The following is a 17,977-nucleotide window of genomic DNA, read 5'->3' as shown; positions in this document are numbered from 1 at the left end:
GTCCTCAGGTAGGCGTGCGCCTCCCCGCTATAACTACAGTGCGGTTAACACTGCTAATCACAATTATCGGCGTTCGTGTCTCTGTGTTTTGTTTACAAAGCTACCGCCCGTCACAGGGCGACTCTTCGATGTGCTGGTCTACATTTAGTCTCGCATCACCGTGGGAGCCGTCACGAGCATAGCCCAACCAGATATCCTGCAATGTTCTCTAATATCGTATGAAGGTAGATTTTTGGGGGCTAGAACCCTGTCCTGGGAGCAGAACTGGGCCTTACTCACAGAATGTGGAGGGGTTTCCATTATCGGACTCCACCAGAATTAGCTTGCAGCAGTGGTAGCTGTCAGCAGTGAATACCAGATGATGTTTGATGCTCAAAGGTCTTTATAGTGCAGTTAAGTTATTAAAGTTGCACTAGGCCTCGTGCATTGTTATCAGCGAGGGTGGCGTGTAATGCGCAGGACAGTATTTGCTATAATGCTCATCTAATGTAGGCTGCATTTAGATGTAGCCCATATTCTCTGCTTTTAGTTGCATCACTCCTTTCCTAGACTCTTTCATGGTTCTGTTTAAGTGCAACCCAAAGCTAGAGGGTTATTTCTGTCTTTATGGGTTTTTTTGCTACAAAATGCTGTTTCCTCCTTACGTGAAATAGGGCTGGAGTAAAATGTGAGCACAGCAAAGGTTGGCAGATCGTTTCTCTTTGGTGTGAAATGTCTCTCAGTCAGCTGGAGTGAACTGTAAACACACTCCGGCTGATGGGTGTGTTCCTCTCTGTATCTTCCCTGCCCTGCTGCACCTGTTTGTCGAAGAAGACACTCAGACAGAATTTTCTCAGTTTGCATATTCAGCCTGCAGTAAAATCATTCTGCCTTCTTAGTTTCACTTCCGAGCTGCACGTCCTTGAATATGCCTCTGCATACTGCAGACTCATTTCGTTCACTCGTTGTCTTTTGACATCTTTCCTCTTGTTCTTCTTCATCTCTTTTATGAGTTACAGGTTCCCTCCTTTGCTTTGTTTTTTAACATAGGCACTATACACGTCTGGTGTTCATCACAAAAACGATCATTTGACACGATTACAGTATGCCGAGCTCCACCTGATTTACCCTGATGAACGCAAACACAACCCTTTGACTTGATTTGTCACAACACGCTTAAACTTATTTGCATAATGAGCTGTTGCCCCAAGACGAATACACACCTCAGTATGATTTACAGTTAGTGACGCAACTTACAGTTATTTACATTTTTTTTAAATTAATTTGCTGATTATTCTCCCTGATAATTCAGTTAATAGAGTAATAGTTTTTTTCTATAAAATGTTAGAATGTTGTGAAAAATCCAGGTTGTAATTTGTCAAACTCAGACTGCTGACACCTCATTTAATCTTCACTTAAACTTTAGATCATTTGCACACAGCATGAGGCCCTTTGATTTCGTCTGCGGTTACTTGCGTTGGAATCAGTAACAGTAAACGGTAGCAATGACTCCGGCAAGTACAACCTGTTTATGTGGGCACCTCACTGCTGTCAGCCACTAAGAACATCGTGAACCTACTCTTTTTATAAGTTAATTCATCTATTGTATGTGTGTACGTGTGTGAATGTCTTCTTCCACAGACTCGCTCCCTGCTCAGCGTGTTTGAGGAGGATTCCGGGACGCTTACAGACTACACCAACCAGCTGCTACAATCCATGCAGCGTGTGTTTGGAGCCCAGGTACTGAACAAAACACAGACTCTGTTCCCTTTGCTGTGTGTGGCTAGGATTGAATAGCAACTACCCAACAGCAAATGTCTTCAGATTTCTCACAAATGTCCACAAATGCACTCATGGTTGAGCTGATTACAATTCGGTGGTCAGAGATCACTGTGATCTCACAAAACACATTGTTTGAACACATATGCTAATTATGCAATTATCTTTGTTAACCAAAATGCAAACTGAAGAGTAAATTACGTACAGAAGGTTATTGGAGAAAGAGCAGAGAACCTTTTAGTTTTGCAGCTGGTATGGAGGCACTGCACACCGTGCCTCTGTACATTTGACTCTGTAAGATTTTCGGTAAGTGGTGTGAAACTCCTCTTGTGCTGTCAGGGTGTGGATAGTTTTGACTTTGCTGTTCTTTGTTCTCTGGAGAAGACGATGCCAAATTGAGCGACACGCTTAAATGTCGCAGTCCCAATACGTGCTTCATTTTCCCTCCTGAAAACGTACACAGCCTGTGTAACATGACGTCAGACCAATAATCGTTCACCGGTAGAGTTGGCATTCATGTGACTCATCTCCAAGGAATTTCATCTGAACCCTCATTCACCTGTCGTCCATTTATTCAGTGTGGCTTTTTGAGAACTTTTCAGGGACACATGCTCCGGCTCTGACAAAGCCTCCAAACAAACTGGATCTCTCCTCCACATTTTGTTTTGTTTTGCTAGACACAGACAAGGTAATCATGTCCCCCCCCCCCGTCAGTATGAATTCTAATAACTTTGTTGATCCTTTAATGTTTCATTAGAGCCATCATCGGGTCAAGTTTTTCTTTTGTCTTGACTTTGCTTTCTGACTAAATGCCTGCAACACCAATGACATCGCCACCATCATCAGCTAAACAAGCGAAATTAAGATGGTATGGTACTGTATATTATCCACTGGGCTTAATAATAATAATCAGGTTTATCCAAAAGTTTGGCGCGCCTCTCCTCACATAGCGTTGCCAACAGCACCGTGAAAAATACATCAAAATGTGCGGCCTGATCGGGAATAGTGTGCATTCTATTTTTCGGAGAGATTCGCCAAGTGGTTTTCCCAAAAATCCCAAAAAACGGAGGCCCATTCACTTGACTGGGGTTTTGCCGTGAAGAGAGCTAAAAAACCACTTAACTTTGGGCCCATATTGACGAGCCGTACTTTAATGTAGAAACATGATTCAAAGTTTAAAACATAGACAAAACGCTGCACTTTATTGAGCCAAAGGCACATTTTGATAGCTAGCACAGTTTTCATGAAGTCACAGATTCAATTTTGGGTCCGTTTCAGATTTTATAATGGGTGTGTATTGCACGGCTCGTTAAGAGCTAGAGCGAGAGCATAACCGTCAGAGTGGAGCGGAGCTTGAAAATATTCTGTGATTTTTCCAAACAAATTGATCCAGCTCCTACAATTAATACACCATTTTCCCCCAAAAGCTTGGAAATGTTGTGCTGGTCGCAGTAAAGTATCTATGGAATCCAACGGACTTACACATTTGGCTCAAAGAGCATGGCAACCAGTTACACGCACGCAGGCTGTCTCTCTCTCTCTCTCTCTCTACACACACACGTGACTTGGAAGCATGGACCTCCTCGCTCTCGCTCAAGAATATGTAGTGAAATGCTTGACCTAAAATTCCTTTAATTGCACCATGACATACAAATACAATAACAAAGAATCTATTAATAACAGCCAAATAACAGAGTTGAAGAGTTTGTATGTCGAAAAGACGTCATAAAAAGTCATAAGTATGTGAAAAATATATATTTATAGCATGTTGTTTGGTTACTTTATTTTTAAAGTTACTTTTTAGTTACTTCATTTTTAAAGTTACTTTTTAGTTACTTTGTAATAAAAGTTACTTTTTTAGTTACTTTGTAATAAAAGTTACTTTTTTAGTTACTTTGTTAAAAAAGTTACTTTGTTAGTTACATTTTTAGTTACATTTTTAGTTACTTTGTAAAAAAAAAGTTACATTTTTAGTTACTTTATTTTTGAAGATACTCAACTTAATTTGACTTACACATTTGGCTCAAAGAGCATGGCAACCAGTTACACGCACGCAGGCTGTCTCTCTCTCTCTCTCTCTCTACACACACACGTGACTTGGAAGCATGGACCTCCTCGCTCTCGCTCAAGAATATGTAGTGAAATGCTTGACCTAAAATTCCTTTAATTGCACCATGACATACAAATACAATAACAAAGAATCTATTAATAACAGCCAAATAACAGAGTTGAAGAGTTTGTATGTCGAAAAGACGTCATAAAAAGTCATAAGTATGTGAAAAATATATATTTATAGCATGTTGTTTGGTTACTTTATTTTTAAAGTTACTTTTTAGTTACTTCATTTTTAAAGTTACTTTTTAGTTACTTTGTAATAAAAGTTACTTTTTTAGTTACTTTGTAATAAAAGTTACTTTTTTAGTTACTTTGTTAAAAAAGTTACTTTGTTAGTTACATTTTTAGTTACATTTTTAGTTACTTTGTAAAAAAAAAGTTACATTTTTAGTTACTTTATTTTTGAAGATACTCAACTTAATTTGACTTACACATTTGGCTCAAAGAGCATGGCAACCAGTTACACGCACGCAGGCTGTCTCTCTCTCTCTCTCTCTCTACACACACACGTGACTTGGAAGCATGGACCTCCTCGCTCTCGATCAAGAATATGTAGTGAAATGCTTGACCTAAAATTCCTTTAATTGCACCATGACATACAAATACAATAACAAAGAATCTATTAATAACAGCCAAATAACAGAGTTGAAGAGTTTGTATGTCGAAAAGACGTCATAAAAAGTCATAAGTATGTGAAAAATATATATTTATAGCATGTTGTTTAGTTACTTTATTTTTAAAGTTACTTTTTAGTTACTTCATTTTTAAAGTTACTTTTTAGTTACTTTGTAATAAAAGTTACTTTTTAGTTACTTAATTTTTAAAGTTACTTTTTAGTTACTTTGTAATAAAAGTTACTTTTTTAGTTACTTTGTTAAAAAAGTTACTTTTTTAGTTACTTTGTTAAAAAAGTTACTTTTTTAGTTACTTTGTTAAAAAAGTTACTTTTTTAGTTACTTTGTTAAAAAAGTTACTTTTTTAGTTACTTTGTTAAAAAGTTACTTTTTTAGTTACTTTGTTAAAAAAGTTACTTTTTTAGTTACTTTGTTAAAAGTTACTTTTTAGTTACTTTGTTAAAAAAGTTACTTTTTTAGTTACTTTGTTAAAAAAGTTACTTTGTTAGTTAAATATTTACTTACTTTGTAAATAAAAGTTACATTTTTATTAAAAAAGTTACTTTTTTAGTTACTTTGTTAAAAAAGTTACTTTTTTAGTTACTTTGTTAAAAAAGTTACTTTGTTAGTTACATTTTTAGTTACTTTGTAAAAAAAAGTTACATTTTTATTAAAAAAGTTACTTTTTTAGTTACTTTGTTAAAAAAGTTACTTTTTTAGTTACTTTGTTAAAAAAGTTACTTTTTTAGTTACTTTGTTAAAAAAGTTACTTTTTTAGTTACTTTGTTAAAAAAGTTACTTTTTTAGTTACTTTGTTAAAAAAGTTACTTTAGTTACTTTGTTAAAACGTTACTTTAGTTACTTTGTTAAAAAGTTACTTTAGTTACTTTGTTAAAAAGTTACTTTAGTTACTTTGTTAAAAGTTACTTTTTTAGTTACTTTGTTAGAAAAGTTACTTTTTTAGTTACTTTGTTAGAAAAGTTACTTTTTTAGTTACTTTGTTAGAAAAGTTACTTTGTTAGTTACTTTGTTAGAAAAGTTACTTTGTTAGTTACTTTATTTTTGAAGATACTCAACTTAATTTAAACAAGTCACAGTACAGCATGTCGAAAAACTTATTTTTTCGCAAAAGTTTCATACATTACCTTTCACTGAAGTTCAAAGCTTATTGGTCAAATACTGGTTGTACAAGAATATGTAGTGAAATGCTTGACCTCAAATTCCTTTAATTGCACCATAACATACAAACAAAGAATATATAAATAACAGCCAAATAACAGAGTTGAAGAGTTTGTATGTCGAAAAGACGTCATAAAAAGTCATAAGTATGTGAAAAAAAAATATTAATAGCATGTTTTACATTATGATTCGGTCTCCTCTCCCCCTCTCACCCAGTCCCACCCTTTCAAAATAAAAGCCCCACAAATACAAGATTCAATCCAAGAGTATGAATCTAAAATGCAGAAAAAAAGAGTAGCACTATCTCAATTGAACCTGAATGACACGACTGGTAACATTGGCGTGTATATATTGCGACGGGCAGTAGAAGCCACACTGTCAAAATTTCTTTAGGAATTTTCTAGTTTTCCTTTTTATTCATTCGAGACTGAAAAGAGAGAGTGAGAGGAAATGTAGAAGCTACGGACAAATCCGGAGTAATCCTTTGTGTTCACTTTGCTTCTTGCCTCTATCTGCCCCCTACAGAGTGAGATGGGATTGGCCACGGAGCAGCTCTCACACCAGCTTCTGGATTATGAGAAGAAAGTAAGTATGGGTGCCCGTGGTTTTGGGACATGTCGCTGTCTGGTGTCAGCTTGATTTTCCTACTCCGGTCTCTCTGAACATTGTCCTCTGAACGGCCAGCCCCTGCAGTCCAGATAACAGAAGAGAGTAGCCGACGAAATTCAGTTATCGCCATTCTCTCAAAGCAGTGACATGAAGTGGGTTTTTTTTGGCTACTTTGTATTGTCCTACTCACAGCTTGTGTGGTTGAATTGGCGATCTATCATGGGGTCTGCTTTCACGCAGCCAACGAGAGCTACAAAATAGAAAAGTTGCTGAAGTCAACAGAGCAAGTCTTTTAAATCATGCTAAAAGAAAAGAGATGCGTTGGCTTTCTGGATTGACTGGGTAAAAAATGCAATGACCAGTAATAGATGCACTTTTAGCTCCTTTAAAACAAGACTTAAAACTCAGCATCTTGGCGTTGAGTTTATCAATATGGCGATCTATGCAACAATATGCGGTTTCGTCAGGGTGTAAACTTGTTCCCCCTCCCTTCTTCTTCTTCTATCCAGAATTTTGCACTTGGAAAAGGTGATGAAGAAGTAATCGTCACGCTGCAGAACTTTGCCAAAACTGTAGTAGAGGTGAGCTGCATTCTTGTTGTTTTCTATGTGTATATTTATCTGTGAGGGGGATGATAAACCACTGCATGGCGAGTAGTCTGTTCTTTATCGTGTAGCACCTGTGCTCCACTAGCATGCTGGTGAAAAGACCTTTAACCTCACTGTAGGACCACATCTGATTGTACACAGATGCTAAGAGGGGATAAGATGCCCGTCACAGTGATGGAGGGATGAAGGAGGGGGTGTGTAGGCTCAGTTGTATAGACAAAACAGAAGGGCCTGTCACTGTCAGACATGGAGGTCCACAAGGCTGTCCAGTCAGCACTCAACAGGATTTAGGACACACACCCATCCACACACACACACACACACACGCACGCCAGAGGACACAGGTTGATTGTTTGCTTGACCGTTAACCTCGTGATTTACAGCCGAGAACTCCTTTCACAATGAGAATTAGGCCGAATGCTGCACCTGAGCCGGTGAACTTGAGCACTTGCTCAATCGTTCCGATAAACCTGGATGTCATCTTGTTCGATGCTGGAGCGTAGCTCCTTCATAAGAAGGGAGATTTCCTGGTGTGTGCGATGTGTGGTTCTGTTTCCAATATCGCAGTAAACAAAAGGTTTTTATTGTTCTCTTCAAGAAAAGATTTGTCGCAATGTGGGCTTTTTATGGTGTGGCAGAGTCATTGTCTGCAGTTCTGCACTCATTTCTTTCCAGCTCGCTGCAGGAATAATAACTGGCAGCATGTGTTCCTGTAAATATTGAAATAAATTGAAATCCCTCAAGATGTTTGGCACGGGTACATCTTTTGTTTGTTGCCATGTGCAGTGCACGATATTTTTATATAATCTTTTTTTTATTTTTTTGTCATTCAGCTGAACTCGCTGCACTCTGTGCTAGCCAACCAGATGGCCGACAGCATGGTTTTCCCCTTGATCCAGTTCAGAGAGAAAGACCTTACAGGTAGGTACACGCACACGAATGTAAAAAAAACTTATCGTAAAACGCTTTTTATTTTTCCAAGTATGTTTGAGGTATTTTAGGCCTTTAAGACCAAGTTAACAGTCCAATAATGACGGATAATGAGGAGAGAGGGACGTTGTGGCTCGTGATGAGATGTCCGCGCCTTAACCTTCGGCCACGAGACCTCATTCTGACACATTGTTGTGACATCATCACAGATATTTAACCTGTTCTCTGTAACAGTTGGATGCAACAGGCGAAGCCCTACCTTCTGGCAAAAGACAATGTCAGTGCGGTTTTAGTGATGCTTAGTAAGTTAGAAATGTATATAATTCTGGATGAATGTATATTCTGCAATTTAAGGTCAGTGGCTGCATTTGATAGTTTTAAAGTGTTTTTTTTTAAATGCACTATAGAGACGCAGCGCCCATAAGGTCCGCCCACACCGGAGGAGACAACAATTCATCGCTCTCCATTGACTTTCACTGCGTTCCAAATCACATGCTTTATCTTTTCACTTATAGTTCATACTGCAGCGGCATTTACAACGTGCTTACTGTTGCGTGCCATATGCTTTCAATTGGGACATACTACTTCGTCACGACATTACACCTTGAACTTTGACCCTCTTGCTCATAAATAGTATGAGAGTATGGGTATTGGAAATCATTATTTGTATTGTGTGAAGGGGCCTCAATTCTGTCTGCTTACAAACGACAGAAAAGGTCCCTAGAAGCTGCTGTGTGGTGGAATATACTACCAACAGGGTCAATAACAGAGAACTACGTTTTTATTAGCTGCCAAACCAGGAAAGTGAGGAAACAGGCAATAAAACGTGAGGCAACAGAAGGAAGAATGGGAAGACTGGGAGATCCTGATGCTCTATATATATGTGTATATATATGTATATATATATATATATATATATATATATATATATATATATATATATATATATATATATATATATGTCGAAGTGTGCAGCAAGCTTTTTGTCCGAAAGTCAGTTTTAGGCTAACTACATTTCAGTAAGTTAAGCGAAAGCACCTTGACAGTAAATGATGTGTGATTGTAGTTATCAGCTGCTGCTCCTGAACAAATGGGGCTGAAATAATCCTTTGACATGCTGAAAAATTGGCCAAAGCCGCTGTCACAGCAATGTGATCGGCTATTTGTCAGATTCTGTTCGTCCTCATTTGCTTGCAGTCAGTCTTTCTTTTAAACAAGATAAGAAATATGCTCACAATGATCGATGTGTATTCTCGCCTATAACACAAATTTGAAAGCTTGATTTTTGAAGAAAGCGTGAGGTTAAACACCAGCCGCGGGATATTGTATGAACTAATCCTGCTAGATATAATAATAATAATAATAATAATAGCATTCAACGAATCGTTGTATGCTCTTATTATGGAAATGGGGAACTGGTAACTGCTGCTGTGGACTGTGTGTTATTCTGAGAGGATGGTGCGTGGTTAAGAACAGGATGTCAAGCATCTATCTCAGAGGATCACCAAACAGGAAAGCAGCAGAACAATGCGGTGAAATTGTGCTTTCTAGGCAAAGCAAACGTAACTACACGAATTGACAGCACATACAAACTGTGTGAGCATGTGAAATAGCAAAATAATGTGAAATTGTGTAATTTTCTAAAGGATTCAGTTTGAACCGACAGCTTAAGTTTATCTACTTTAAGCATCGGTGCATTTTTTCACGATGTGGATCTATTTTAGATATTGTAACACAACTTCATATACTTTTGAATGTTTCAGAGATAAGCACACTGAAGGAAATATTTGGCATCGCCACTGATGGTAAGTAGATATCCTAAGTGATTTTTAGGAAACCATTATTTTTGCAGTTGCTTTCTGATCCTCACGTTCTTTCTCTACTCTCCTGCAGAGCACGAGGCAGCGATGGTCAAATACAGCCGACTGCCCAAGAAGAGGGAGAATGAGAAGGTAGAGTGAGCGCGAGAAAAAAAGACTTAGAAATGAAGTAATACTCTGGTAATGCAGTGGAATTGTTTAAGTAGCATTTGAAATACAAATAGAAGAATTATCCAGCAGGCCCCACAGTTTCAGTCAGACTGTAACATCGCCATGACCGCTTTACTTGCTTCTATTGAATGAGTCGACGTGTCTTGTTAGACATTCAAGGGAATGTGACTGAGCTGCTTATTTGTATGTGTGAGAGAGTAGGACATTTATTTGCATATGAGTGTGCGTGTGTGTGCAGAGCTTGATAGTGAGTTTATGCTCACACACACACTGTATAGTTGCATTTTTAACCCTCTCCCGTCTGGACAGCTGAAGTCCGACTTGGTGAAGGAGGTGGCGTACACTAGAAGGAAGCAGCACCAGGCCTCACTGCAGTACTACTGCGCCCTCAACGCCCTGCAGTATCGCAAGAGAGTAGCTATGCTCGAACCCATGCTGGGCTACACACAGGCACAGGTACTTACAAACTAGGCCAGACCACATCATCATATCACCATTCACATTCAGTCGTCAAAAATGAGAAGCAATGTCCTCATTGGAACTGAGTTAGTTTGCAAATGGCAGTTGAAAATTTCCATGAATTTCAAACCACTGAGGAAAAAAAGCATTTTCTAAAGTCTGTAAGCACGACGAGCTGCAACGAGGAGTCGATTAATAGATTAGCCCATCGACAGAAAATCTATCTGCAACAATTATTTGAAACTATTTTGTGTCAATGCCAAACACAGGATTTGATGCTTTCCTTTTTAAATATATGATGGCAAACCATTTTCCAGACGATTAATCAAGAAAATAAACTTCTAGAAATTTCTATCAATTATAAGTGTAACTGTAAAAATAATCAAAATACAAGCTGAACTGCTCATTATTACCTTTTACTTCTCAGATCAGCTTCTTCAAGAAAGGCATTGAGCTGGTGTCAAAGAAGATGGACAACTTCCTCTCCTCCGTGTCCAACATGACTCAAAAGTAAACACTCATCTCATTAATATTCATATTTATGTGTGCAGCAAATGTGATGAACCATAGCTGTGGTATTAACAACATAACATAATGTGGTTTTGCTGTGTATGGTCCTAAACACAAATAGTTATATTGTGATGTTCTGCAAAAAGAAATTCCGTATTTTTGGTTCGCATCTTAATGCTGTAAAAAGTTTCAATGCATTTGTCTGAACTTTATTTCCCGTCCAGTATCCAGGCCCAGCTTGACACAGAGGCAGAGACCATGCGTGGGTCCCAGAGGGACTTTCTGTCTGTGGAGGACACCGTCTATATGCCGGATAAGGACACTGAGCCTGTCAATCGCACACTCATCCAGAAGGCCGGCTACCTCAACATCAGGAAGTAAGATTAATTGCACTCATTATGACTTTATCGTAAATCGAAGGACGCTTCCCCGCTAGTCTAAATGTTAAGGGATGTCTTGGGGGGGGGGGGGAATATACAGCTGAGGATTATGCTTTGACTCATTTTATATATGTGACAATTTAATATTTTCTTAAGTAATTATGTGGTAAGTCTTAAATCTCTAAATAACCAAACACAACAGAGAAAAGATTTTTGCTTCTCTTGCAAGAGTTGCTCAAAATACGCATGACCACAGTAAACAATGAGTCTGTCACAGCAGACGAGGTGCGTCAAAGACGTTGACAGTGTGCGCTGTCAGCTTATAGCAGAGTGGATGTATGAGAAGGGAAACTTCCTTAATGGCCTCAGGGGGTAGAACTGCAGCGTAGCCCGCAATGTGATTTAGTGAAATGTCAGCGCTGTCAAACTCTGTCTCTCGCTCATATATATCCAAAGTCTCTGACAAATGTCTGTGGCACCAGAGAAAAGGTTTCCACAGAATGCCATTCTGTTTAATGACACACACACACACACACACACACCGCCAGCAGCATCAAACGCTTGTCAAACGCCGAGTCCAGAGCACATTTGCTATTTCGACTGGTTTCTCAATATTAAGGCTCTCAGTCACCCGCGGCAGCATGAGACATTCATTTTGATATTAATCAAAGGCAATTTATGCATGAATATTTTTCAAGCTGAATGTAGAAGCGGGAGGCTTTCAGGTGAGCAATTTAAATGAGTCATACGCGTGTCACTTTGTTTTGAAACTGAGTGAGTCAAAGGTAAATTATATTGTTGTTTATTTTTTATATGCAAAGTCCTGAAAAAAAGAAAATATGTAGCTGTTTCTAAGCCTTTTAATACATTGACATGTCTGATTTGACAGATTGTGTAATTTCTTCTAAATTACAAAGGCCAAAGTACGTTTGTGATCGTACATCCCTAATATCCTCACACTTGTACAGGGAGACGGACATAAAAGACACTTCTTGCATATCTTCATTGTGAACTGTGAGAAAGGAATCTCCGTCACAGCCGGCCTTAAGTCCTTGACATTCTTCCTCTCTATGTAGCCCTCTTCACCCATTCATCTTTTTATTCACTTCTTCTGCCCCTTCTGCAGTAAAACGGGGCTAGTGACCACAGCCTGGGACCGACTGTACTTCTTCACCCAGGGAGGGAACCTCATGTGTCAGCCGCGTGGGGCGGTGGCGGGGGGCATGGTGCTGGACCTGGACAACAGCTCCGTCATGGCTGTGGAGTGTGAAGACAGACGCTACTGTTTTCAGATAACTTCCCCTTCAGGCAAAACGTATGTACACTCTCCTACATATCCAACAATGAGAATGATGCGCACACACGTACATGAAATACTGGATGCATTTTATTTAATTCTCTCCATTGCCATCAATGCCTCCAGGTCAATGATTCTACAAGCCGAGAGCAAAAGGGAATATGAGGAAGTAAGTGTGAAAGAAGGCCTGTTTTTACATCTTCATCCCAAATACATCTGCTGGTCCAAACATTTCATATAGCAATGGAGGAGCTGTCGAGACTTATTGGTGTGGTTTTCATGTTTGCTTTAGTGCTACGACACATCTGAGTGGCCCGTCACAGTCTCATGGTTTCAGGTGGCTCGTGTCTGAGCTAGAGGAAGTCCTAATGTGGATCTCTGTGTTTCTTTCTCAGTGGATTTGTACTGTGAACAACATCTCCAGACAGATCTACCTGACTGACAACCCAGAGGTAACACGCACGCACGCGAGCGCACACACACACACGCACACTGCAAATAAAATAAACAAATTGCAACTAAACCAACTAAGAATCAGACTTAGAAACAATTGTCTTTAGTCTTGATAGGTACATCTATTTGTTGTTTCACCACTTCAGATTAGATAGATTTATATCAATTAATAAAACAACGATAACTATTCAAATGAACAGTAAACAAATACAGCTAATTCTAAACATTCATCTTAACATTTGGTGATGTTTTAAATATTTTTTGCATATTTACACTCAGTGATATACTGCTCTGGTTTTTTAAGACTTTCCTGCTGGTTATAGAGATGCAGCAATGTTTCTGTTTGTTGTTGTTAGGCTGTGGCCATCCGACTGAACCAGAGCGCGATCCAGGCAGTCACCCCCATCACCAGCTTTGAGAAGAGACCAGAAGGCTCGCCCAACCCTGACAGGTCAGGCATGCTGCTTGCCATTCATGCTGCGTCCTGCGACGTTAATAATTCAATCATTTTACAGTGGCAAGTCTTATCAATTTTTAAAACTGAGGACTAAGCTGCACCGTCATTTTTGATTTGTATAATGCATGCTTTTTGCATCGTTTTGCATCACACAAACACTTTGTATCGTTTCTGCTAAATCTAACCGTTTGCAATAAGTGGTCACTTGGCTGTTCACTAAAAGGCTTCTTTGAACAGGGATTGCCCAATTATATCTTAGCAACGGTACATAAACATCACAGGCAGGAGCGTTGAGCTCAGAATTACTCGGCATGATGAAATGCTGTTCATGTGGCTCTGTTTAGAGCAAATCTTCTTTGGTGGTTTGTTCTTTCAGTCGATCTAAAAGCACCAGAGAAAAATGTGTGAGGAATAGCCGAGTTTAAACTTTATGTTTGTCCACTTTCATATAATGCCTGGTGCACACGTGTCCGGCTAACTAGCTTATTACCGAGCATACAGTATTGGGTGTTTTGATGTTTACTTACATTCGGTCTGTCTCACTCCTGAAGAGCGAAGCCAGGAGGTGTTCATGCTGCCAGTAGTGGTTCCCAGAAGACGGGGGCTGCTCCGGAACCAGAAGACCTAATAGCCCCTGGGACACCTATTCAGTTTGACATCATGCTGCCGGCCTCTGAGTTTCAGGACCAGAACAGGGCCGGGGGGAGGTGAGGGAATAACTGGAGCAGGAAGTGTGTGTGTGGGTGCATGTTTGTGAGAGACCGGAACGACTAGTGCTGGTGGGTGATGATGTTGATTTCCTGAAAGTTGGCCTCATAGTGGTTATTCTATTATTTCCAGGAAGCCGAATGCTTCTTAATGGCTCAATGCAGCAGTTTAATTGTGTTTTTTTGCTGGTGTGTGTGTGTGTGTGTGCTCCCTTCCTGGCAGACGCACAAATCCGTTTGGAGAAACGGACGATGACTGTTCAACAGAAACTGACGGTAACCATTTTCCTTCCTCCCTCTAAATGCAACTTAACGGTTGACTTTCTCTCCGTGCAGCACTGTTTGAGTTCTGCGTAAACTCATTGATTGCGTACCAGCCGTTTACTTTCCTACACGAGTGCTATTTGAGTTAAGTGCTCCTGCTGCTGACATATTCCTCTTTGTGTGTTTTCGCAGACTCCCTCCTGCAGCAGGTATTTGCCGTGCGCTTCCAAGGCTCCATGGCGGTGCGTTGTGGCAACAATCAGGAGGTGATCTATGAGGCCATGAGGCAGGTGCTGGCTGCCCGAGCCATCCACAACATCTTCAGGACCACCGAGTCCCACCTCATGGTCACCAGCAGCAGCCTCAGGTTAGTTTATGAACCGTTGCATAAATACCACCTCTGAGGACAGACAAAGACAACTGATTGGTCGAGGCTTTATCACTGCTGTGTTGTCAAACGCTTGTATGTCTCTATGATGTCTTCACTATAGGTTGATTGACCCTCAGACTCAAGTTACGAGAATAAGTGTAAGTATGACAAAAGATGGGTTCAGTAATAATCCTTTTCTCTTTTTTACGGAGAGGTTTTTAGTCATGTCCTCCTACTCCATTATTTTTTTGAAATCTTTATTCTCTCACTGTCCCTTCTCGCAACTCTCCTCATTGCTCAGTTCCAGCTTGGAGAAGTGTGTCAGTTTGCAGCCCACCAGGAGAACGGGAGGCTGATGGGCTTCGTGGTTGAGGGCAGAGACTGGAGTGATGGAGATGAGAAGGGAGAGCCTTCGTTCAGCGCCTTCGTTTTTGAGAGCAACACAGAGGGCGAAAAGGTGTATATATACGTGTGTGTGTGTATATATATGTGTATATGTGTATATATATATATATATGTATGTATGTATGTATATATATATGATGTCTGAAGGCTCTTACAAAGTGTTAAAAGTTAATAAAACAATATTTAAAAAAAGAAAATGGTGTGCAGAGAGCAACGGGTGCAGGAATAAGTAGAAGGATTAATGTAACTGGTTGCTTTATATACATGAGGTCAGTGGATATGACAGTATAGTGTAAAAAGCACCTGAGCCGGTACAGGTAATACATCCTCTGCTGGGACTGTTTCCTGATGGTGACAGCATGCCATAAAAAAATGAATATAAACAGTCATGGCATGTGGTGTCATAAAAATGTCATGGTAAAGTAAAACAGTCATAAAAACTGTCTAAAGTCATTGTGTAGAATGTCGTGAAACATTTTCTCAAGGAAGTAATTGTATAGTCTGGATAAGTCAAAGTATAGTGTGTCATTAAAAATAGCATTCGTGTAATATGCCATGAAAATCTTAAACTATAGTATTTGATAAAAAGTCATACTATAGTATGCAATAAAAATATGTCACAAACTAAGATTTAGATCCATACTTCAGGATCCCTGCATATACTCTGTAAATATTAACTTTATCTTTCTGTCTTCATTCACAGATATGTTACACCATAAACTTGGCGAAGGACATTACAGAAGCCAAGAAGGTATCGTCACCTGTACACAGAGAGAAATGTTTCTGCATTTAAATTCCAAAACCATTATTATGTTCTTTTGATTAAGACGTTGATTTTTAAGGCATAAACCGGAGGACGAAGTAGAATACAATCAAACAAAGTGGCATGGGAGTGTTCCCCTGAAGAGAGAGATTACATTTTCTGTTGGACAACACTGCAATATTATTTCAATGATGCCACTTTATTTGAATCAAACATTTGTAACGTTTGTAAACATACTTATATACATATTTATATTCTTTACAAGGACCCAGAGGCCCTGGCCCAGCTGATGAAGAACATGCCTCTAACTAATGACGGCAAATTCCTGCTGCTGGAGCCTGAGACGGGCGACACGAGCAATGGAGCAGAAGAAGACCTGGAGTCTGAAGCCTAGTCTCTGTTAAGACGCAACAAAACCAACAAAGACCAAAACCACGGTCCACCTCTTGCCCAGGAGAGGAGGCTCTCTGTGGCTGAAGGGGACATTGTGACTCTCTAGCCCTAACGCTGCGACTGTGACGCCCGTACTAGAGCGTGTAGTTCACTTCCACCGATCCTGTGTTACTAGATTTCCAGTTTTCTGCTGAACTGAAAGCAGATCTAATGGGTGCTTCATTAGATCTGCTTCTGTACGGTCAGACTGTAGCATGGGTCTTTGGATTTGGAGTTGGTTTTTTTTTTGCCGACTGTGGGCGGTACTTCCATCAAAAGGGACACTATATAGTTATTGTGTTTCATTGTCTGCTAACAGAAGGCGGTGAATCACTTAATTTTTAGGTTTACATAGTTTGGAGAGTGTATTCTTTTACACGTTAACTTGTGCGTAAGGCTCTTATGCAATTACTTTGCCGTTTATTTCTTCTTTATGAATGTACAAAAAACGTTATTGCAAATCCAAGGTTAATATCTGTTTAGTACGAGTGCAGTAATTGAGACGTTTTAACACAATGAAGGACTTGAAAGAGGTTAAAGTCGTGTCAGTTCTTCTCATCGGCCGAGCAGTGACTGTTGCATTGCTTATTGTTGTAACTCCATGTGAGCGTGTGTGTCCTGAAGCAGTCCTAAACGTTTATTCTTCCTGTACTCTTGCCACTATAAGTTACACGGACAAGGCACCTTGACTTAAAGCATTCCCACTAAACTTAACTGTCATATTGTTTTGTTATTCACAGATACCTGTGCAAGGTCCTCCGTGAGCAGCCCAAATCTTCTTTAGTGAAATTACAACGTTGTGCTACGTTTCTTGAAAGCCTGTCTAAATATGAACTGTTCCAGTGTCTATATGTTTAATCAGTTTGCTACATTAAGAGCTTTCAGAGTCGATATGCGAGGACTGATGCGGTGCATGATTAAATAGTAATGTTCTGTCCCTTTGCAGAAGACTCAAACATTCCTGAATGTTACAGTAACGCATGTAGGCAGCCCAGAGTGTGGTGTTATGTGCTCGTTGCTTAATATAAATACTAAACAGAAAACATGAAGGAAGCGACTGATCAGTGAAATTCTGCCTTTCCTCACGACCTCAATTTGAGGTGCACCACTAACCTCATGGACGTGGGCGGTACACTGTGTGTGTATGTGACATGTTTTTGGACAGACGGGGGTCAAAACCACTGACTTGACGTTGATCGTGACCGGTGTGTTGACCAGTGCGTTAGCTCGTCTGCTTGCTTTTCCTAAATCAGAGCTCTGGGTACAACGTTAAACATGGACGGATATTAACTGTTGAAATAATTAGTTATGATTGTTTGATTGCTTGTGACACTATCTTATTGTCTTTAAAGGTTGACAGTTGGGAAATGTGCTTATTCGCTTTCTGGTGTAGTTGGATAAGATTGATTCGGTCTTCTCGTCATGACTCTCTACCAGGAAGCAAATACGCGTATTTCCCTAAAAGTCGACTGTTCGCTTTCAGGCCATAACGGTTAACCATCGCTCCTTCTTTTGCCTGATGTAAATGCACATGTGCAGGGCTTCTGATGCTGTAAAGAAACTGTTGTCCATCCGATAGCCTTGTACCCTCCTTCCTTGAGTGCTGGTTGAAATGCTTCAATCACACTATTAATAAAACTACAGCAATGCAAACAAACGAGCTCAGTGCATCAGTC

The 17,977-nt window shown here is 39.7% G+C and overlaps 1 protein-coding gene across 1 annotated transcript in view; it reads left to right on the top strand.

The window, feature by feature from the left end:
- Positions 1-16,834, top strand: part of appl2 (adaptor protein, phosphotyrosine interaction, PH domain and leucine zipper containing 2) — a 16,948-nt gene extending 114 nt beyond the window's left edge. Inside the window, exons 1-21 of the mRNA XM_079276579.1 lie at positions 1-8; positions 1,621-1,719; positions 6,192-6,251; positions 6,785-6,856; positions 7,717-7,804; positions 9,577-9,618; positions 9,707-9,765; positions 10,114-10,260; positions 10,691-10,773; positions 10,998-11,150; positions 12,280-12,468; positions 12,577-12,619; positions 12,846-12,902; positions 13,260-13,354; positions 13,912-14,067; positions 14,291-14,343; positions 14,524-14,698; positions 14,823-14,859; positions 15,003-15,158; positions 15,810-15,857; positions 16,135-16,834. The exon at positions 1-8 is cut by the window's left edge and continues 114 nt beyond it. Coding sequence (XP_079132705.1) covers positions 1-8; positions 1,621-1,719; positions 6,192-6,251; positions 6,785-6,856; positions 7,717-7,804; positions 9,577-9,618; positions 9,707-9,765; positions 10,114-10,260; positions 10,691-10,773; positions 10,998-11,150; positions 12,280-12,468; positions 12,577-12,619; positions 12,846-12,902; positions 13,260-13,354; positions 13,912-14,067; positions 14,291-14,343; positions 14,524-14,698; positions 14,823-14,859; positions 15,003-15,158; positions 15,810-15,857; positions 16,135-16,263 — 1,949 coding nt within the window. The 3' untranslated portion in view covers positions 16,264-16,834. The remainder of the gene's footprint in view (positions 9-1,620; positions 1,720-6,191; positions 6,252-6,784; positions 6,857-7,716; positions 7,805-9,576; positions 9,619-9,706; positions 9,766-10,113; positions 10,261-10,690; positions 10,774-10,997; positions 11,151-12,279; positions 12,469-12,576; positions 12,620-12,845; positions 12,903-13,259; positions 13,355-13,911; positions 14,068-14,290; positions 14,344-14,523; positions 14,699-14,822; positions 14,860-15,002; positions 15,159-15,809; positions 15,858-16,134) is intronic.
- Positions 16,835-17,977: the final 1,143 nt, after the last annotated feature.

Source organism: Melanostigma gelatinosum (genome assembly GCF_949748355.1).
Source record: "Melanostigma gelatinosum genome assembly, chromosome: 1".
Lineage (NCBI taxonomy): Eukaryota > Metazoa > Chordata > Actinopteri > Perciformes > Zoarcidae > Melanostigma > Melanostigma gelatinosum.
This window is presented reverse-complemented; position numbering and strand designations above follow the sequence as displayed.